This window comes from Miscanthus floridulus, chromosome 18 (genome assembly GCF_019320115.1).
Source record: "Miscanthus floridulus cultivar M001 chromosome 18, ASM1932011v1, whole genome shotgun sequence".
NCBI classification, from domain to species: Eukaryota; Viridiplantae; Streptophyta; class Magnoliopsida; order Poales; family Poaceae; genus Miscanthus; species Miscanthus floridulus.
The window spans coordinates 37,226,929-37,249,994 of NC_089597.1; the positions used below are offsets into that span (position 1 = coordinate 37,226,929).

General features: G+C 43.5%; 2 protein-coding genes across 2 annotated transcripts; both read left to right on the top strand.

Annotated features, from left to right (window-relative positions):
* Positions 1-8,503: 8,503 nt before the first annotated feature.
* On the top strand, positions 8,504-14,658 carry LOC136520208 (uncharacterized). The gene is made up of 5 exons (XM_066513657.1): positions 8,504-8,636; positions 9,028-9,977; positions 13,129-13,245; positions 13,358-13,806; positions 14,047-14,658. Exons 2-5 carry the CDS (start codon positions 9,033-9,035, stop codon positions 14,447-14,449), a joined length of 1,914 nt encoding a protein of 637 aa, XP_066369754.1. The 5' UTR covers positions 8,504-8,636; positions 9,028-9,032; the 3' UTR covers positions 14,450-14,658.
* A 4,062-nt stretch (positions 14,659-18,720) lies between these two features.
* On the top strand, positions 18,721-20,709 carry LOC136522347 (sphinganine C4-monooxygenase 1-like). Its single transcript, XM_066516177.1, has 3 exons — positions 18,721-19,027; positions 19,284-19,525; positions 20,106-20,709. The coding sequence occupies exons 2-3, from the start codon at positions 19,301-19,303 to the stop codon at positions 20,670-20,672; spliced, it is 792 nt and encodes a 263-aa protein (XP_066372274.1). The 5' UTR covers positions 18,721-19,027; positions 19,284-19,300; the 3' UTR covers positions 20,673-20,709.
* The last annotated feature ends 2,357 nt before the right edge of the window (positions 20,710-23,066 follow it).

The window sequence follows — 23,066 nt, forward strand, 5'->3', positions numbered from 1 at the left end:
GATGCATCCGATGGCATGTGACCGGATGCCATCAGTGTCTAATTAGTTGATCACACGCTCTAATGGTCGGGACCACTGGACGTGTCCAGTCAGGACGAAAGCAGTGTCCGGTCAGTAGCAGAAAAGCAGGTTTCGTCCCTAACGGCTACTTTCTCAGTGGGGTTTATAAATAGACCCCCCCCCCAATCAGCCATTTGATAGAGTGTGGAGCTAAGGAAACATACCAAGGGTGTTGATAAACTATTTTAGTGATCTCCACTTGCATAGTGCTTAGTGATTCATTAGGTGATTAGCGTAGGTACTTTGCGAAGTGCTTAGGTTGATTAGACCACCGCTTATGCGCTTGCTCTAGGTTTTGGCCTAGTGTTTAGTGAGGTTTGCATACCTCTTACCACTCGGTGCTTGCGTGCACCATTGTTCCACATCGGAGGGGCTTGTAGTCTTATGAGATCACACCAACCGCGTTTGTGGTGTGGCCACCACCGTGTACCGGAGGGAATAAGGCCCACGACAGTTTGGCCGGAAACTTGATAGTGAAGACAACGGGGAGTAGTCTAGAAGAGGCTTGCCAGAAGGCACATCGGAGACCCACTTGCACGTGGGGAAGGCCCAGGGCTATCCATAGAGTTACTCGATCAGGAGCTTGGCCCTTGTGAGGGGCTCCAACGAGGACTAGGGGGAAGCTTGCATGCTTCTTGATACCTCAGTAAAAATACTAGAGTCTTTGATGGGAGTTTGCATGTCTCAACCTTGCTCTTTAGCTTCCGCATTTACATTGTTTGTATTACTCCTTTTGCGGTAGAGATAGCAACTCACTAGCAAAACATAGTTGCACATTAAGGTAGTTTATCCTTTGCATAGGTTTTGCTTAGGTTAGAAAAAGAGGGCATTGTTTAGAGTTAGAGTTTTAATTTGCCTAATTCACCCCCCCCCTCCCTTTAGGCATCATGGTCCCCTATAGGGTGAATTGAAGTTCTTCCTTGGATTTCAAATCAAGCAAGTGAAGGATGAAACATTTATTGGCCAAACAAAGTACACCCATGATATGCTCAAGAAGTTTGACATGGTGAATGCCAAGCCTATCAAAACTCTCATGCCAACCAATGGACATCTAGATCTCAATGATGAAGGGAAAGTTGTGGATACTAAGGTATATCGCTCCATGATCGGCTCTCTACTTTATTTGTGTGCATCTAGGCCTGATATTATGCTTAGTGTGTGCATGTGTGCTAGATTTCAAGCTAACCCGAAAGAGTGTCACTTAGTGGTCATTAAGAGAATCTTGAGATATTTAGTACACACTCCTAACCTTGGCTTGTGGTATCCTAAGGGCTCTAGGTTTGATCTACTTGGGTATTTGGATTCCGATTACGCCGGTTGCAAAGTAGATTGAAAAAGCACTTCGGGGACATGTCAATTCCTTGGACGGTCCCTAGTGTCTTAGAGTTCTAAAAAGCAAACTTGTGTAGCCCTTTTCACCGCCGAGGCTGAGTATGTTGCAGCTGGTGCATGTTGTGCTCAACTACTTTGGATGAGACAAACTCTTCAAGATTTTGGATGTCACTTCACTAAAATCCCACTCTTGTGTGACAACGAAAGTGCCATAAAGTTAGCCAATAATCCCGTAAGCCACTCAAGAACTAAACACATAGACATTCGACATCATTTGTTGAGAGACCGCGAAGCCAAAGGAGATATCAAAATTTGACATGTGAGCACCAAAAAGCAACTAGCCAATATCTTCACTAAGCCTCTTGATGAGTCAAGGTTTTGTGCTTTGCATAGTGAGCTAAATATACTTGATTCTCGTAATGTGGTTTGAACTATAGCACACCTTGATTGATGAACTAGCATGGATAGGAGAAATGAATTGAAAAGGTATAAATATTATGCTTAAAATATTTTATCATAAGAAACAAGTGTATTATAATAATTGTTTGTATTGATTATTTATTGCTGATCATAGTGTGCTTGAGATATGTGTCCATATCCTATATATAGAGAGGTATTTAGTTAGTAGCTAAATTTGATGTACTAGGAAGTGTGGCTATGTCGTGCCTGCCCTACAGCAGTGCCGCACTGCGGCAGTGCCGCAAGTGGCGAGTGATAGTGTCGCACTTTGAATTTCAACTAGAAATTTGGCCCATATCAGCTATTACCGTGGGGGCCCATCTTATCTCTTAATTCTACTAACCCCTAGGGTAACTCTCTCTCATTCACCACTGCCGCCACCATCCCCTCTCTCTCCACGCGCGCACAGCCAGCCACCACCGTCTCCTTGCTGCCGTGCCACCGCTCTGGCTGTGCCATGGCCTGCTGCTACTCTTCCTCACCGACAGCAGCAGCAGCTCTAGCTCATGGATGGCGATATTCTTTTCCTTTCCTCTTTAATCCACATGAATCAAGGTGAAACTCTAACCTAATCCTGATCTATGCCATGGAGTTCTATATTTGTTGAAAGATGGTTTCTAGTGACTACATGATTAGGGTATAAACTAGTTTGATGGATGAATTGAATGAAAACAATGATTTGTTGGTTAAGCCTCATCTATACCCACAGTAGTGCCACATGTTGGGTGCGGCAGTGCCACACTCAACAGATTGAACTTGTAAATGCAGATGTTGTTCCATCGATGACTCTCTGTTTTGGTCAGATTTGTGCATCAGATTTGTTTCTATCTTAAACACGTTGCCACTTTACCTACATTGTAGACAACTCCATGTATTTGTTTAGGTCTACTCATTCTGAAATTATCTAATGGTTTAGGAGAATGTTTGAGAAATAGTCTGAATAGTTGAGAAGAATTGAATCGTGGGAGTGGTGAAGCACTAGGTGCGGCAGTGCCGCTCCTAGGGTGCGGCAGTGCCGCACCCTCTGACCTGATTAGCTTAGAGTGCTTTCCTAACTCGAGATTTGAATCATCTCATCTATCCAGAGTACAAGTGTTCTTCTATACCTCTTATGTACAGTTTCTTATTTAGACCTATATTTGTTTGCATAGATGTCCTCCGGAGGTGATGATGACCAAAGGGGGAAGATGACAGAGCCTCGGGATAAGCATATGCCTCATTATGGTCGTGGCAGGACCACAGGGGGCAGCGGCAGTGCAACAAGCAGAGATATTGCCAGAGACAGGGGGAGGAGAGATCAGATGATCTAGGAGGAGGAGAACCTGGAGGGGGCTGACCACACCATTCCTCTAGGTGCTTGCCTAGATACTCCACCTCATCTTGAGGAGTTTGACAGGAGCTACATCAGAGAGTATTCTGAGGATATAGTCATGAGGCGTCCTGTTGACACACGTGCTCATCCCGTGCTCAACTATACGGGAAAGCTGAAGATGGTGGAGGAAGCACATGGGAATAATCCCTATGAGCAGCCAAAAGATTTAGAGATTGACTATAGGTTTTGGAATGAGTTTCACTCCAACTTCTATGCATCTGTGAACTTCAACTCCAAGAAATCCAAGGTTGTGAATATGCAGTATGTTGATTGGGAAGAGATGAAGGCAAAGAATTAGCAAGAATTCAATAAAGTGGTCAAGGCTTGTGAGTTGTTTAGCCTTACTAATATTATGAGCTTCAGATATAATTGGAATGAGAAAGTGCTAGCCTAGTTCCATGCCACTTTCTTCTATAGTATCTACACTGATGAGATTCACTAGATGACTGAGGGACGACATTATAGAGTTGATTTTGTGACTTTCAGCCAGATCCTTGGTTTTGGAGAGGGGGAGCGGGGCTTCACTTACATTCATGATGAGGCTAGAGCTGAGATCCACGACATTGCATATATGTGGATTGATAGGGAAAGTGTAGATGGGAAGGTCAGTGGCCTGAAGAGCTATTATTACATTCTAAACAATTTGATCAGGCACACTATCAATCCCAAGGATGGAGCAGCTTCTGATCTTAATGGATATGTGAGGAATGTGCTTGCTAGATTAGCTCCTGGAGGTGATAGGTTTAATGTCCCTCGCTTCATGTGGCGTGAGTTGAGGAACGCCATGGAGGATGGGAGAAAGGGGATACCCTATGCCCCCTATCTCATGTTTATGATTGAGAGGGTCACTGGCTACATATTTGAGAAAGATGGTCTTCACACAGTCTATAAAATTGAGAAGACCCGAGGAGCAGGTGCTAGCAGGGCAGTGAAACGCTCTCCATCAATTGAGGACATGCCTGAGTCGTCCTTATCTAGGCCTCGCAGGAAAAAGAAGATGGAGAAGTTTGGGTGATGGATTAAGGCCATTTTCACCACTTGCACTTATGCAGCGAGGACCGCATATCAGGACCGGTTGGAGAACCATGAAGCTAACTAGGAGACTAGAGAGGGTGCACGCTGCCACCTCTTTCTCCAGTTCAGTCACCGCCGAGGTTTGATGACCTCCCTGGTCTTTTTGAGACAGATTTAGAGGATGAGGAGGAGGAGGAGGGGCAGGAGCAGCCAGAGCTTGATCCTCACATGAGTTTGAGGTCTACCTTGTAGTCCATGAGGAGAAGCACCAAGCGTGAGCGCCACACTTCGACCACTCATTGCCAAGGGAGGGCGATGGTGTCTTCTTCTTCCTCCTCCTCCGACAATGATGATGGTGGAGAGGAGGATGTTGTAGGTGCTAGTGGAGCTGCTGGTGGGGATGATGTCGATTAGGACACCATCCATGAGGATGAGGAGTGAGTGTTGTTTTTTTTCTTCTTTTCTTCTCTTTTTGGTGCTTTATGCCAAAGGGGGAGAAAATTACAGGGGTCAACAACAACTTTTTCGACGCCATAGAGGTTGCTGCAGCTAGAAGTCATGTTCGTATCCATTTAGAGTAGTCTTCGTTAGGTAAGAGTTTGAGAGTCCATTAGAAACTCTATTTATGTAATAATGCTACTTAAGTACTTTTTATATATGTATGGGATATGGACATATATTAATCTATGTTGTCGCTTGTGATATAATTGTGCTAGAATATATATTTTTATATGTATCATATGTTGTGTGGTGTCTGTTCTGATCTGTGTTGTTACAGCAAGTGCAGCAGTGCCGCACTCTGGTGTGACAGTGCCGCACCCAGCTGCAATAGCAAACCATGTTGTGCATAAACTGTCATTTGCATCATGTTTTACATACCTGACACAGTATGTAGCACCCCACAGAAGTATGGATGTAGGGGGAGCCCCATCACTTTCACTAAAATATGAATCTTGGCTTCTTATGTCAATTTGATAATTTAATTCTCTATTCACATATTTAGGGGGAGGCTCTACACCCATGGCTCAAAAATCTCAGTATTTATTTCATATCTTTTATAAGCTCTAATTGGATTGTCATCAATCATCAAAAAGGGGGAGATTGAAAGTACAATCAAGCCCTAATTATGGGTTTTGGTGATAATGACCACGTAATTAGAGAACTAATGAGATTTATTGAGATGACAAGTAGGGAATTCATGTTCAAGGATGCTACACGAAACGGAGGAGCCCCAATTACAAATGTAGATGGCTTCAAACTCAAAGGAGGTTTAAATTCTTTTATATTTTGAATTTGAGTATAGGAAAAGTCGTACTATAAAGGGGGACACAATGCTTAAGCTAATATATGCTAACAAGTGCTCAAACATACACATGCATCCTTAGATTCACAGCCAAGACAGTCTACACTTCACTCTTACCCTTGATGTCTTGCGTGGTGCGGCACTGCCGCACTTGAAGAGAGGCACTGCCGTAGTGCGACACTACTACACTTAAGCTGTGGCACTACCGTGACTTAAGTGCCTGTTGTGGCTAAGGGGGTATTTATACCTATCCTCTTCCTCCCCAACGTCTCTCTTCTGGCTCCTGCTCATTCTAGCTGGTTAAAAATAGAAAAGGAGCTCTCTCTCTCTCTCTCTCTCTCCATTGTTGACCTCAAGCCCCAAGCAAATCCATTGATTTCCCCATCAATCCTTGAGGGAAAAGGGTTCAAAACTCGATTAGAGAGCAGCTCTATTGATTCCCCAACTTGAAAGAGCACTTGGTTCAAGTTTTGGCCAGTGGTTGTGTTTGTTACTCTTGGAGCTTGGCTCCTAGCCGGCTAGAGCGTCACCCATGGAGCTTGCCAACTTGTGTGGCAGCCTCGGGAGATTTGCAACCATCTTTTGAAGTTAGTAAACCCACCCCACATCTTAAGAGTTAAGTCTCCTGATTTGAGAACGAGGAAGGGTTGGAAAGCCCTAAGACTTAGTGGCTAACCTCAACAACGCGGAGGTAGGCAAGCCTTGGTGGCGAGCTGAACCATGAGATAAATCATTGTATCATTTGTGCTTGATTTACGTTACTTTAATAACATACTGTGGTTGAGGTGATTTCTAGGGTTTCTAGTCGATCTACTTGTGTGTGGTGTTCCTACCACTTCTAGCTCTTGATCTGTGATTGTCATATCTGTAGTAAGCTAGGAAATTTCTTCGATCTAAGTTTTCGTTCATGGATTTTGAACTGTGACTCAAAGTTGTCTGCCGGTGCGGCAGTACCGCTGTTCTAACCAGGCAGTGCCGCCCTCCAGAGCGGTAGTGCCGCAGGGTGAATTTGATAAAAGTTTGAGTGTTTGTTTTGACCGGCCTATTCACACCCCTCTAGGCCAACTAGAGATCCTACAAATATGTACTAGCATTTTAAGGTTAGAAAGATCAGACATAGGAAAGGTTAGAAAGATCAGACAGGGCCCAACTCTGTTATGTCTTGCGAAACGGTGAAGCTAGATTTGAAGTGAGAGATAATAAGATATGCTCTTCTAGATTTGGGCAAGTTTCTAGAATTCTATGACAATATGCTTGTTTTGCTATGTCCAAATGGCTAAAGAGCCTACAAGTACATATATTTGTGTAGGAGCACACCCAGTAATGGGGCGGGCGGGGCTTAAGTCCCCCACCCCACCCAATCCTCCTACCACTTCCCACGTAATGGAGCCCCCTTGAGGCTCTCCTCTATGATGGAATCTAGATTCTAAAATTTGCTGGGGGTCTATATATGTCTTAAATTTAATATTTTAAGCCTTGTTTGGATTTGAAGGGTTCCAAAGGAAAATTGCAAGAATTGAAAATGGAGAAAAGGAAGTTAGCATGAGCGTTTGGAAGTTGGAACAGAGGATTATGAAGATCCCTTTCCTTTATAATACTATAGCATTATTTCATAGGAAATAAAACATTCTCAAAAGCTCTGGTTTTCCTTTCCATCGTGTATGCCCGAGGCAACACCTGGAGCTTGTTGCCATCACACTGATGATGGGACATATGCTTGTCGTGACAACATGTCACTGCCAAAGAGAGTTGTGTGCATGGTTGTCATCTATAGAACCCATCTAATTCTTGTTTCTTGTATTTTCATTCATGTATTTCAAACATCTTTTTCTATATTTTTCTTCGGTTTTCCATTTCTCTATTTTTTTATTTCCTTCGTGTCACCCGTTCGCGTGCCCTTGAATCCGGCTTAGATCCGCTTCTTTTTTCATCCGAAACAGTGTTTTCCCCTCACAAATTCCTCCAGAATTCCTCCAAACCATCCAAATTCCTCAAGAACCATACCATCCGAACGGGACCATATTTGTACTTTTTCTATTCCTCTGTTTCTAGCTTTGGACATCAAGTTGGCTCCATTAATTGGGACCTAAGAAGGGCTCTTTTCTGCCCTTGTCCCTGCCTCTGACTTTTTTTTAATTTAGTCCTTGTTTAAAAAATTACATTTAGACCTCTAAGGAAAGGATTTTTTAAAATGGACCTCGACTAGAAAACACGTTCGTAGCCGCATTACTTGGCACCAAGATTGGTGATGTGGCGCTGAGATGGTGGCTAACGTGTCCGCGGGGGGTGGGCGTCATGGTCCCTAGCATGCCGAAAGTGATTTGATTAATATAGTTGCATGCATGCTGCCCCTCGTCAGAACACTCAATTCGTTTGCTCACTATTCATCTTCCTCCGCCCCGCCACCGCCCACCGTCCCGCCACAGCCACACTAGGGTTTCGCCATAGCTTCGCGCCCGCCCTGACCTAGCCCCCCTCAAACGCCCTGCCGCTGTCCCCACCGTCGCCAGGGTCCCTCAAACGCCCTGCCGCCGTCCCCACCGTCGCCAGGGCCCCTCAAACGCCCTGCCGCCGTCCCCACCGTCTGGCCGGTCTTCCTTCCCCAAACTCCCTTCTATGCCTGCCGGGCTTGGAGAAGAAGAGGAAGAAAGGCTAAATTTTCTGTAGAAATCGAATTGAGTGTTGTGCGCTCGAGAAACACCTAGTGTTGCTTAGCGTCTCTGAAACTAAAACATTTGTTGCATCCTTTCTCAGCGAGGCTAAACATATGGGCCCCGTTCGCTGGTCTGAAACTTGGCTGAAACTGATTGAAAAATACTATTATAACTAAATTGTTATAAAAAAAATATTATTCCGACTAAAAAAAACCGAACAGACCAAATACGAGAAGGTCTCTGCACTCGGGACCGCCCACAGATACTTTTCTCTCGACTTCTCCTCGCTCCATCCGGACCCTACAAGGGTACCAGCGCAATCGGGGGAAAATCGGGCGGTCTTCTTCTTCCTATATATCCCGTCGCCTCTGGTTCGCCGTCTCAAGTCCGGGTCAGAAAAAATCCTCCTTTCCCCTGACTATCGCGGCCACTCCACCTCCAGGTATGTCGATTGTCGCCCCCTTCCTCGGCCGCTCCGCATAGGTAGAATCGACCGTAAGTTAGGTTCCCCCCAAATACTCTCTCGAATCGGTTAGAATCGTAGATTCCCCCCCCCCCCCCCCCCCCCCCCCAAATCCCTTGTTTGGAGCACGATTGATTGCCCTAAAATTCTTGTTTCTCTGATCCGATAAAATCGTAGACCCCCCTCCCCGAAAATATTCGTTTATATGCTGTGCGATCGATCCACCCGTGCGCAATAACTGTCGATTACTCGATTGTGGTGGATCTAATTCTGCTTTTGCGCAATAACTGTCGATTATTCGATTGTGGTGGATCCAATTCTGCTTTTGTGGTAATACTTCTCGTTTCCTCCACAAATCTGTACCGAGCAGTGGCCATGGTGAAGAAGCCCAACGGCGTTGCCAAGGCCACAGCGACCTCTGCCGACGCGGCAGCCCGGCCATCCAAGGCGAATCCGTCCACCCCTGGGTCGGTCAAGGGCACGAAGTTTAAGAAGCTGAAGCTGAAGGCCAAGGCCAACCGCGAGAAGCCAGCGGTCACTGCCGCAGCTGTTGGCAAGGTCGCCCTGGTAGGCGCAGGCACTGGTGATGGCGATGCATCTGCATCGGCGGTTTTACTGCAGCCATCCAATGTTGCTGAGGCATCACCTGTGGTGCAAAAGCAGCCATCCAATGTTGCTGCTGAGGCATCACCTGTGGTGCAAACGCCAAAGTCAACTACTTTTGCTGAGGCATCACCTGTGGCACAGACGCAGAAGCCAGCCACTGATGCTGAAGGATCAGTGCCTGCACCAATGACAGCCACTGCTGAAGCATCAGCTTCGTCGCCAAAGCCAAAGCCAAAGCCAAAACCAGCTCATGCTAATGCTGATGCTGCAGCGGCAATTTCTGCCAGCAAGGGCAAGGGCGAGGGCGAGGGCGAGGGCGAGGGTGAGGGTGCTGATAATAGCGGGGGTGATGGCAGGATGAAGAGCAGAAGAAGGAGGTCTAGGAGTGGCAAGGGGAAGGAGGTTGTGGGGGATGGAGGAAGTAAGGGAAAGGAGAAGGGGAAGAAGTCTGTGGGCAAGAAGGAAGAAAGGGGTGACCGTAAGGTTGCAGGGTTTATATTCATGTGCAATGCAAAGACTAAGAAGGAGTGCTACCAGAACCGCTTGTTCGGGATGCCCAGTGGGAAGATTGAAATGGTCAAGAAGATAAGGCCAGGGGCGAAGCTGTTCCTGTATGATTTTGACTTGAAGCTTCTGTATGGTGTGTACAAGGCAGCATCACACGGTGGGCTGAACCTTGTCCACGAAGCATTTAATGGCAAGTTCCCTGCACAGGTAATTCTGCTCTTCCATTTCATCGATTCGTTTGCACCAAATGCAGTAGTCAGGCCATGTATTTTGTTTTGATCGGTTGTATGTGGGAGGAACGTGTGAGAATGGGGTTCACATGTGGTTTAAAGAATAGTGGACATGAGTAGATATGTTATTCTGCTGGGGCTATAGGTATTGGTAAATTTAGTTCTAAATCTGTGCTGGTAAAGCTTTAGAAATGGCAGTAGTGAGAGGTGCTTACCCTTATTAGAAAAATGTGTTTTTAAATGTCATAGGCGGATTTCACTATTTATTAAAAATAGTATGTTGCTATGCACTCATGTCCATATACATTGAGAAAATTTGTTGTGTGCCTGGTGTATGTAGTTACAGGGGTTAATTGTGGTTCTGCCTGGCCATTATCAAATAACGCTTGGTTCTGCTAATCTGATGGCAATATATATATCTGTATAAAAAAATTCCTCCTCTTTTGAATTTAGTGCCCCTTGTACATCACTCTAGGCTGTCAGGTTTTTGAATCGAGAATTGAGCAAGGCCTTTATTGCTTTGCTGTTTCCAACTGGTGAATTTCCGTGTCTTTTATGTTTAGCTTTTCTGCACTGGATCAAAATGCTCTTAGTTCTAGAAATAGAGATATTTTGGGCTATTCTTTTTTTTTTCAATTGATGAAGGCTGTGAATTTTTTCTCTCTCTCTAGCTTTTCTCATTTTGTCGTTTATTGTACCAAAAATAGAAGGCTATCATACTTTGTGCATTCTTTTAAGCTTTTTTTGATAATTGTACCCAATATAAGCTAGCCCACCTTCATTCTTCTTTTGGGTTATTTTAACTTCATACGACAGCTTTTAGCATTGATGTATCCCATTTTAAACATGTTAGGAGCTTTCTGTTTATTAACATCATTGCCTTATGCTGATAGACATGAGCCTGTTGATGCTTTTTTGGAGTTTATATATTATCCTAGTCTAGTATTGATGCATATGCCCTTACGAGCAACTTATAAAGAGGGGTTCATACGTATCTGGTGTAAACTCATTTTTGGATGCTTGGGAGGGGTCTTTTTATAGGTATATTTGGTGTCAACTCATTTTTGGGTGACAACATTGCTAATGGTCGAGTCATTTTGGTAAGGCAGTTAATTCCTTATAACAAGGCCTCAGAAATTAGCTACCTTTCAAACATGATTCCAATGTTCATGCCAAATTAGCATCTTTAGTGACATCAACCACTAGTAATGTTAGCGGACATTGGAATGTAGTTGTTGGTGAACACAACATTGTTAGGATCAAGATCCTAGGTAAGCATGATAGTGGTAGGATGAACTCAAAAAACAATCATCCTAACAACCTGAAATCTGATTATAGGCACCTAAAATGTGAATTGAATTCTTGAGCAATCATCAATGGAATTGAATATGTTGGGATATGATAGTTGAGTCGGTATGTTATATAGTTGAATGCTAGGAATTCATCTTTAATACTAACTGGCTTTTTGGTAATTTGGCCCTTAATAATTTTCAAAACTGCTTGAATATGAGAAGCTTATTTTTCAGCTTGGTTGCTTTTCACTAGATTTTAGACAAAAATTCAGATTTTGAATTCCACTTCTTGGTCATGTCCATACGGTAATCACTTTTACTCAATTCAAACTGGAACTCTTTTTTAGTTTGAGAACCATTATGCAATACTTGGTTTTTTTACACAATAATGCTCATACCAACTTGTATTTTTGCATTCCTAATTTGATGATTGGAAGGTTGCCATGAGTAAGGTTGTAAAGCGGGCCAAAGACTTTTCAAGTTTTTTTGGGGGAAATTACCGAGCTGTCTTAAGTCCTTATGGTCTAACACCTGCAGTATGCCATTCCATATTTCCTCCATGCCCGCTGACCGAGAAACATCGCTATCGTGTAGCTTTCACCATTACTCGAATCATCCCACGTATTATCGGGATGTGTAAGAGATTCTCCAGGTGTGAACATGAGTGGAGAATAGCAGAGGTGTTATGATCCTAGATCATAGGGGTACACTGCCAGGCTCAATCGGCTTGGAGGGAGACTAGACTATTGGGGAACTTTGGATTAATTCTTCTACATTGCTTGATTGAAAGTAAATACTGTCCCATTCCTATCCTTACATAGATGACGAGACTTGACCCTTAAGAAACTAATCTCTAGGATCAAGGAACAACCTGATCTCTCTCCTGACGTGAGAGGTAGATGGGCTAGCCCTTGGGCCACCCATAACACTTCTGTCCCCTTCCCGAGCTCTAGGACGGCCCAGTTCGCCCCTCACCCCTTTTGCTCGTGCAGCTGGCCTGCTGCAGCTCCCGTCTTCAACCTCGGACAGTCGCACTATAACGCTTGACAGTTTCACTCTGGTCCCCGAGGGCCGGAGTACTGCCCCTGATGGAGGGGAGGTAGGGTGGCCGCCCGACCTTGCCCTATGGGTGGGTCTGCCTCTGAGCACAAAGAGAAAGGATAAAGGGAAGCTTCCTTGGTTCACAGCCTTGTATACTATTGGACGGTGGCAGTGGTTGGATTTGGAGAACATGAGTGAATTTTGGCCAAGGCTGCGGCGAACTCAGAGAAACTTGTTGGCTAGCTTGTCTTGGCAAGTCAAAGTAAGGAGACAAAGGTTGGGTATGTGGATGCCACTGTGTTTAATCAATGGTTATTAGGGGGAATTTGAAAATGCCTAAAATTTGCAATTGCTGGACTGTAAGGGATTGAGATGTAGGTGAGTTTTGAAAGCACACCTAACTTGCAAGTGAGGTTTTCAATCCCTAGATATGTATTGGTATTTAGTTGACTTGATTAACATGAAGCTATAAACCTTTTGACGCAGAATTGGATGCTTGGCTGTGGTATCTTTAAATTTTTCCTTTTAGAGTTTCCATGATCAAGAGCGATGTAGTCCCCACTTTGGCCTACCTTCAGCTTTTGTAAAAGCCAACTCATAGGGTTTCTTAGTTCAATCCCAGCTTCCGCTTCCCCACAAGACTGTGGATAGTCTTAGTGCTTGGCAGTACTTGCCTCTTTTTCATATGGAGAAGCTAAAGCGGAAGATGTTCTAAAGAGGGCTCCTTAAAAGATCATTCTGTTGAATATTCATCATTATTCTTGTATTAAAAACTATGTTATATGTGTAATGCAGGTTAAGTTTAAGATTGATAAAGATTGCCGTCCTCTCCCTGAGAGTAGTCTCAAGCAAGCTATCAAGGAAAATTACAATGCAAGGAGCAAATTTGACCCAGAGCTCACCGCAAGACAAGTGAGTGTTTTGAACTCATGCTACAAATATTATTTAAATAGTGGTTCAGGGATTTCAAACATAATGCTAATTTATATCCTATATAATACTATGAATATGTGATATTATGCAGGTCCAAAGGTTGCTTTTGCTGTTTAAGCCTGTTAGTGCACCACAATCTGTTCCAAATAATCATCTTGAAGAAAGGCGTCACTATGAAGAACGAAGGAAGCCATATCATCATTTTGAAGAAAGGTTGCCTATTGAAGAAGTGCGTCAGCAACGATTTGATGAGGAAAGGCGCCCTGCAGTTAGACATGTTCCTCTTGAGGATCCATATAGGGCACCACGCTTTGCTCCAGTTCAAGGTGATCACCACATATATTATCAACCACCAGCACTTGCGCCTGAGCCTCGGCACATTCCTCTTGTTCTAGAGCCTCGCTATGTTCCGCTGGTCCTAGATCATCACCATGGGCCTACTGTGCCAGAGCTTCGACATGTCCCCGCTGCATATTATCGCACTTTGGCTCCATCGGGTGATTCATACTATCAGTCTGTTGAGAATCTGGTGCCTGAGCGGTAAGTTATGAACGAACTTACTCTCTTTTTGTTTCAGTTTGCATACACCATAATGTTCTATCAGTTATTCAGTTGTCAATGTATCATCTAGGTTATATGATACTTGCACTATGTGTGTCATGGTGTGTTGGAAGTGAGGCTTCAAAATTTTACATGGTGTTATGGTTTACAAAACGCATTGTATATGCTGACTAGAAGTATATGATAAGCCCTTGACTAATTGAAATTCTTTACTTTCAGATATGCAGACAGAACTGTGGCTAATGTAACCACTAGAGATCCAATCATTAGGGATCACACAGCACTGCCAGGGGAGGCATCTGCTCGAGCAGACCGCTTGGATGATCTCTACTGGACTCGTGGTGCTCATGTGGAGGAGCTGTACCGTCCAGGGGAAATTGCTGCTCATGCTGATCGTGTGGGGATCACCACTAGAGCTGATCGTGTGGAGGAACTCTACCGTTCTGATCAACTTGTTAACCGTGCTGTGGATCCCCCTCATTCAGCCTACCTTACAGCTGCTTATGACACTAACCCTGCTTATGCTGAAACGAGCATCAGGCCTGTCTCTGCAAGGGTTAGTGGACCCGGTGCGCCGGTTTCGTCACACTATTCCTTCACTGGTGGTCCAGTATATCGGTGAATCCGGTGATGAGTGATCATGGCTCTTTGAAAGCCTTAGCCAGACCAAGACAGGATGTTCGTCTCTATAACTGCAACAGTAGTTTCCCTTAGCTTCTATTTTATATTTTCTTAAATATCCTTCCTTGGATGAATGGCATTCGTTATCAAGAAGACTGGTCTAAACTGTTGAATTATGTATTTATGCTGCATCTCTCTTGCCATGCTTGATATGCTCATTTCTTTCTGTGAATGGATCGGTGCACTTAGTGGCAGATTGGTTGCTACTTGCTAGATTGAAGTAGGGCTCATGCAGTGATCATTTCGTAGGATTTGTGTATATGTTGATCCTAATATACAGGATGTTCAAGGGGCTATATCTGACGATTTGCATTTGTGGTCATGAGTTTTTCTGGGAATGGTTTCACGGCCATACGCCAGTTCAAATTTCTCTCACGGAAAGTGTGTTGCTGATCTTGCACCGCATCTGTTTTGTCATGTATCAAAACGGAGAGCTCATAAGAGGACTGTCCTAGAGGCACTTACAAGCTCTGGGACGTATACGAGCTCTGGACGTGCTTGGTGATGTGATTTTGCAGCATGAAGTAGAGAACTACATCTGGCGTGCCTCTCTACTTCCCGCAAATGTTCTGCAAGTCGTCCTATGAACGACCATGGGAGAGAAGTTGGAAGTCATGGAAGAACGTGAAATGTTGGTTTTTCATGTGGTGGTTGGCTCAGATGTTGGACTGCGGACCGCTATCATTTAGCATGGCGAGGGCTACCCTGCCCTTCTTGATGTCCACTGTGTGATTAAGAGGAGGAATCGGGTAATCACTTGCTCTGTGCGCTATCATTTAGCATGGCGAGGCCTACCCTGCCCTTCTTGATGTCCACTGTGATTAAGGGTAATCACTTGCTCTGTGCTTGTTCCTTCTCAAAAGAATTTTGGTTTCTATTGCTGGAAAAGCTTGGCCTACAGACTATTCCTGAGAACTGATGATGGCTGCTTCGATGATTGGTGGGGGAGCGCGGAATCCTTGGTTAAATAATCAAACCCGAACTGGATTCAACTTTGTTATGATTGGTGGCTCCTTAGAATTTCTATAGGAGCTTGGACTATTTGGAAACATCGAAATTGGTATCTTTGATGAGGCATTTACAAATTTAGCTAGAGCATTATTGCTCTCTAAATAGGACCTGGACTAGTAGAGATCGAGGAAGCAAGCATAAGGATAGGATAGTTCGGATGAATCTCACTTAGAACAGAGGGTGCTTATAGGAAGTAAGATTACAGTTCTCTTCATTCATGATCTCTCCCTCTCTCTAAGACACGGCACTTGTACTACTCCAGTACGCCTCTGTCTGGCCGGTGGTGCTCACGCGCACTTTGGGCCTTGGACTCGCGTACTGGGCCGCCGTTCACGTACGCTCCGTCCTGGACCATGATCGGTGTTGTCGTGCACGGTGCCGCCGCCTTCTCTGTCTGACGGTGACGGTATTGTGTTGCTGACACTAAACTGTTTTTTTTTGGGTTTTGTCAGCGATATGTGTAATCTTGTGTTGAACTAAAGCTGTTTTCTTTTGGGTTGGTGTGTTAGTGTTTATTGGTAAGGAACTAAGGGTTCTCGCCTCTTTTCTTTTTAATATAAAGAAACATAACTCTCCAATGATTCTCCAATATTTTCTAGAAAAATAACAGTTGTGTTTTTTTTCACTGCGGGAGTGGGCTCTTCAAGAACAGTCTAACGCTGACGCCTGACCTATTTTGTATTAGGTTTTACTATCGGCATGCTTTTGCCATGTAAAATTAAACAATAGAGAATCGGACTATTTGATGGCTGATCAACATATTCTATTTCATTTCTCAAAATATATATATGCATCAATAGTCACGAAGTAATCTATTCTATTTCATTAATTAATATATGTGGATGGAAACCAACTGTTACGGCTGTGTTACTGATGACCACTCATGTAAATCATGAATAAAATGGCACATTGACGGCAACAATCCAGCATTGATCTCTAATGATCCACGTCCTCTCCCCTCCAAACCACTCGATACAAATTTCCTTTCTTGGCAACTGCAGATGGCTGCCTAACATCACATGTTCAACGCATCGACTGGCGGTTAACAACCGTGGTTGGTTTTTTCTCTCCACGGTACAAATTAAAGCCGAGACGTCTAATTTGAAATCTTTAGCAGATGTAGCTGCAACAGATTGAAGCAGTCAGCTCGTAGACCCTCTCTGTTGTTTCAGTAGATTTGCTTGCAATATTAACTACGCCATTGGCCATTGCTGACCAACAACAGTGAGCACCAGGAGGACGAGCACGTACAGGTCAAGAGATGAGAGGCCACAAGGGTCATTGGTCAAGCACTCGTGCCTTCTGGTCGCCGTACGCGTCCAAAATGGATGGCCTTTTCATATTCTTTTTCTTTTCCAGGTCGCTCGTCCCTTGTACAACCCTATATGCCATGCTTAGTTTATAAGTTGTATTTTTTTAGCTAATAAATAATATTTTTTTCTCACAATAAATCAATAAATCAGTCAACGGTACTTTTAGTCATAACTTTCAGCCAAACGAACAGGCCCATACTCTTAATCTACACCGCTTTTACTGGCCCATACAGCCTGAGGCAGCGTTCGGCTGGCTGGTGGCTGGCTGGCTGGCCAGCCCACTCACGAAACATTGTTCACATGAACAGTGTTTCCAAACATAACATTATTTTTCTCTCACAACAATCAGCCGAAACAATATTTTGACTTATTTTTCAATCCTGCCGAACAGGCCCTGAATTGTAAATGCTCAAGTAGTACGTGTCCTAATCCATGTGTTCCACTTCCGTTTCCGTTTGTATAGTACTCCAAGACGTCTGATAGTACTATAAACAAATACAGAACACCGAGCGGGACTGAGGGCCTGTTTGGTTCATCTAGTAGCTACTAAATTTAGTAGCTTTTAGTCGCTTTAGTAACTTTTTAACCAAACGCTATGACTAAAAGCTACTAAAAAGGGCTTTAGTCCTCTCTAGTAACTCTGGAGTTACTAAAAGTGACTAAACTGTTTAGTAGCTACTAAAGTTTAGTAGCTCGAACCAAACACCCCCTAATTCTCAGACTCATACAATTATTTTAATTTTCTAAGCATCTACATAAGTTGACCTAGTATACACATCACTGATTAGAACTTATTTACTATGTGTCAGTTTGGCACAGCTTACAGCAGCTTCATGAGTATCTGTGAACTTTTTTTTTTGTTATTATAGGTGAAGCTGTTTTTCTTTTTCTCTCATAAAGATATAAGTTAGGATGAAGCTAAAAAAAGTAGCTTGTCCCAACTCTCTCCCTCATTTCTCTTTCTCATCCATGCATGAAGCTGTTTTGCCAAACAGTTTTTCCAAAACAGCTCGACTTCCGCTCATGAAGCTGTTTAAAAAAAACAACTGTACTAGTGAAGCCGAGCTGTGCCAAACGGAGCCTATATCTGCGTTTACTTATATTTTTAAAGGGAACTAGGTATGCATCATGCTGAGAAAATCCAATGCGCAACCCGAAGCCTATATCTTAATGATAATATTAGTAAATACATTGCACTAGCTGTGCCAAACGGAGCCTATATCTTAATGATAATATTTTGCTAGCAGATTTATATTTTTTTGCGAATCAGATTTACACATTTTTCGTCGACAAGTTCCCTCATGCATGTGCATCCCCTCGGTTGCGAAGACTGCAGAGAATCCGTTCCCACGTCCTGCAATCCTGTGTGCCAGCACAAAGTTCCATTTTATTTATCGCTGCTAGGGTTAGACCTTGTAGCCGGTTTAGTTGGCGACCACTTCAGCGGTCAGCTCCATCCACCAGCAGTCCAACAGGCAGCAACAACAGACTTCTACTAACTTTATTCCAAATTAAATACACTTCTAATATTTGAAATTTTGTTCTAGATAAGTGTACTTATAAGTATATAGTCCGCCTAGTTCTAGTAAGTTTTTTTTACAGTGTAATCATTACATGTTAAAATAATTTTCATCAAAGTAAATATATAATTTTTAAGTAACATTGATCTCCTTTAAAAATACTATAAGATGTTTATTTCCCGAGGGAGTAGCTCACCAGTACTCCGTATAGCAGGAGAAAAACACAAGACACCTGACACCATACTCCGCATGCAAGGAGTCCGTCTCCGGTCTGCCGAATAGGCGCCTCCAAAATAGTCAAAACAGGAACGCGCGGCGTGCCGTGTGCGTAAGCGCGACTAGCCTTCTCCTCCCCCTCGGTCTTGTCTTTCCCCTCTCCAACGACTGAAGCCAGCCAGGGTGACCGGAGCCAAGTAAAAAATCTCCCCCGCCAGCCCAGGGCCGGCCAGTCGACGGTCTCTCTCGCCGAACTTCTCAAACCACAAGCATTGCGGTTGCCGCCCAGCTAGCTATAAGTACTCGCCGGACTAGGCGGCCACTCCATCCCATCTCATCTCATCCATCTCGGAGCAGAGGCAATCCAGCAAAAGGCGCTTCTTTCCCTATTCGGGACAGGACAGAGCCAGGAGAAGGAAGGAACCGTCGGGGGGCTAAGCTTCTTCTTCTTCTTGCCTGGTAAGAACGAGATCCGCCCTGATTCGTCACGCTCTGCTCTGCGGAATGCTTTCGCGAGGTCATTGGCAAGGGGAATAATCCTCTGCGGGCCTGCCCATTCGCGTCGTATCTCCTGCTAGCGTTCATCTTTTAGGTCATAATGCCAGGACATTGCGGTCGCTTGGGTTCAAGATTCGGCTGTTCTATCATTCGTTTAGCTAGCCCAGTCAGCCGCTGGCTGACATCTCGGTGTTTGTGCGCTTGCTGACGGTCGCAGGACTCACTGAAGTGACGATGGCATTTGCGGTCTCCGACGAGCTGCTGGGCACCTTCGTGCCGATTGCGGTGTACTGGCTCTACTCGGGGCTCTACGTCGTCCTGGACGTCCTGGGGATGGACGACTACAGGCTCCATCCCAAGGGGGAGGAGGCAAGGAACATTGTTTCCAAGTGGACGGTCGTCAGGGGCGTCCTTGTTCAGCAGGCGTTTCAAATCGCTGTCTCCCTTCTTCTCTTCACGGTAATTCCTCTTCCCAGCATCTAATTGCCAAAAAAAGGTTTGTAATTTTCAGCACGATACTTCTGAAATGTGTGATTGGTAGTATCTTGCTACTAGTTCTTTTCCAGATGCTGAATTTGGTAAGTAGACCACTGTTCAAGATAGTTTTAATGTGTTTCAATAGCAAAGCAAGCAGTTGTGAATCAGAATCCAGTGATTCTTGTATTCTTGACTTGGTAATTGATGAAGGTAGAATCAGTAGGTTCAGAACGAATTGCTGAGATTAACTAAGGACCTGAACTTGTTCACTGGTTCTTTTGGTTGAACAAGCTTAACTGTTAATAAGTGACTTTTGTTTAATTTCATATTGGGAACTGGACTGTTACTTCCAGTGATTACAAAACAAAAGTAATTTGAATTGATGGCATTGAAATTTAGAAGCCACGAAAGTTTGACCTAGTGCAATGTATTTACTAATAATACTGTAGAACTTCTCCTTCTAGTTTTGACCAACATTGGTTCTAGATGCTGCTTGGAGTTAACTTCGAAATTCACCAGTGAAAGCCTGGACTTACAATCATGAAATTTCCTGGAACTGCAGGTTCTTGGTGATGATAATGGGACTGTGAGGAAGCAACCTTCGGCTCTGGTAATTGCATTGCAATTTATCATTGCAATGTTTGTCATGGACACATGGCAGTATTTCATGCACAGATACATGCATATCAACAAATTCTTGTACAAGCACGTCCACTCTAAGCACCACACTCTTGTCGTCCCCTACGCCTTTGGAGCTCTGTACAACCACCCCCTGGAGGGACTCATCCTGGACACCATTGGCGGTGCACTCTCATTCCTCATCTCTGGCATGACCCCAAGGACCGGCATATTCTTCTTCTCATTTGCGACCATCAAGACCGTCGATGACCACTGTGGTCTGTGGCTTCCTGGGAACATCCTCCATGTATTCTTCAGCAACAACAGCGCTTACCATGACATCCACCACCAGCTCTATGGCAACAAGTACAACTTCTCTCAGCCCTTCTTTGTCATGTGGGACAAGATCCTCGGAACATACATGCCTTACACTCTGCAGACCCGCAAGGGAGGTGGGTTCGAGGCGCGCCCAGTTAAGCTTAACCAAGCACAGCAGACCAAGGCTGATTAAGAAGCGTGGTTTCTCCTGTTTATCTACTGCTTTCCCTGATCCCCCCCCCCCCCCCCCCCCCCCCCCCCCCCCTCTTCTGACTGCATTTGTACTGTAGAAGTATTTTCCTGTCCATATAGTAAAATCATTTAGGCAATTGCCATGTTGTACCCAAAAGATATAGCAAATAAAACATCTTGTTAATGAAGATCCACTGAGGTTTGTTTCCTCTGGATTGCGTTTGTCTGTGACAAGGAGAGCTGATATTGGCAGTGTATGCAACAGTGAGCTGGCTATCACTCTGAACACTTACCTTTTCTTGCTGCGCTGGATGGTGTCTGTTGTCTCTGTTCTAAGTCATGCCTCATGCTGATGCTTTACGGTTTTAGAATTTGAAAGGGAGCAGTGAGCTGTGCTTACGGCCCAGGCTGTCGGACAGTGCCAGCCTGAAACGTGGTTCTGGCTGCTGCCCGGCATCTGGAAACCATGAGCTGAAGTGATGGGCTCCAAGCAGCATTTGCCCACAGGATTGTGGAGTTGAGTCTTCAGTGCACACTGAATGATCTGTAGCTGTGTATGGTTTATATCTTAATAATAGCAAAGCATCTGTCTACGACTGAAATGGACATGTAACTCGTGTTTATCGTGAAATGTGAGCGTAGAATGCAGCAAATATATTTGGGATACTTAGCATGTGTAATGTGTCGCTAATAGGCCCTATTTGGATCCTCCCACATACCTAGAGCATTTTCAAGAGTCTCTTTATATTCTTCCTAATTAATAGGAAAATAGAGATTTTGGTAAACAAAAATAATCCAACAACTTCTTTAATTAGATCACCAAATATGGTTATCTATATTTTAGATTTCTCGCTAGCTAAAGATAGAGAGGGCAGCTGGCTCTCTAAAGTGTGCACAGGATATAAAAAAGTTGTTAGAGGGTGAAAAAAATATAGAGAATATTTTTTTTGTTCAAATGGCTCTCCAAATGATAATTTAGAGAGAGTTTAAGAAAGACTTTTGGAGGTGCTCTAAGAATTAGTGAGAGTGGATGCAAAAAAGTTATTGCTAAAAAGGTGTGGTAGCAATTAGTAAATAGCTTGCAAGTGCTAGAAACAATTATGCTAAAAATTAGCTTTTCCAGAGCCTATATGAAGAAGCACAGCCAAGCAGGCTGAATTTCTATCTCCTGCATAAGGTTGCCACTCCGAGCAGCTGTGGATCGACGGATGCTCCATGAATCAAAGTGGTGCTCCACCAACTCCAATCTATCCGGTTTACTTGGTAGAGAATTCGTGGGCCCGGATCGATGCAGTGTTTTTTTAAAGAAAAGGTCCCTTTTATCTTCCTGAAATACCGTTGTGGTATGATTTTTTGTTTAACACCAAAATTATTCAAATTACCTCCCTATCTTGGTTTGGAATGGCTTTAAAGGTAGTTCCTCCTATTCCAGTTTAAGAAATTTGGTACATACTTGATAAGGTCTTTAAACCATGAAAATTATCTCTAATCTTCTAAAAACTCCAATAAAAAATCCTAGAGATAGATTCAGATATATAATTTCAATTAATAATATTAGAGCTCGTGAAAATATCTCTAGAAGCTTCCAAAAATTAGATTTAGATCTAGAAAAATGTGAAAAACATAAAAAAAATATGGAATTTTTTTCAAAACATTCTAATTGGTGCCTAAGAGTGTTTTCAAAACTTTTTACAACAAAAACATAAGACAGAAACAACACAAATGCATATCATGAATGCATCCAGACACAAACAATACATAATTCCATTTTTTCTCTATTTTTGCTATTTCTCTATAACCATATATATATATATATATATATATATATATATATATATATATATATATATATATATATATATATATATATATATATATATATATATATATATATATATATATATATATATATATCTTTGAAGCTTCTAGAGATATTTTTATGAGCTCTAAATATTTATTTCGGTATGTTGTCCGAATTTTATAAGCATGAGATATTTTTTTCATAGTTTAAAAATCTTATTAAGTATTTACTAGATTTTTATTAACTAAAAAGGATGAAACCACATTCAAACCATCTCAATCTAGGTATGGAGGTAATTTAAACAGTTTGTAAGCTCATGGAGTAAGATGTTTGGTTTTGAAGTCAAGAACAAAATCAGACCACGATAATAATTCAGAGATAAAATGAATATTTCCGTTTTATCGTGTTACTGGGCCGCATTGGGTTGGCCCACCCGCGCTCCGACGAGAGAGAGAGAGAGGCACGACCAGGTGTATTCACTTCTGCAGCCCAACTCCGAATTTGTAGTCCAGCACGGCCTTTCCCAGCCCAATCGAGGAGTGGAGCATTACGTGGCCCTCGTCTATCTGTACCGCGTGCAGGCCCACCTCTGCC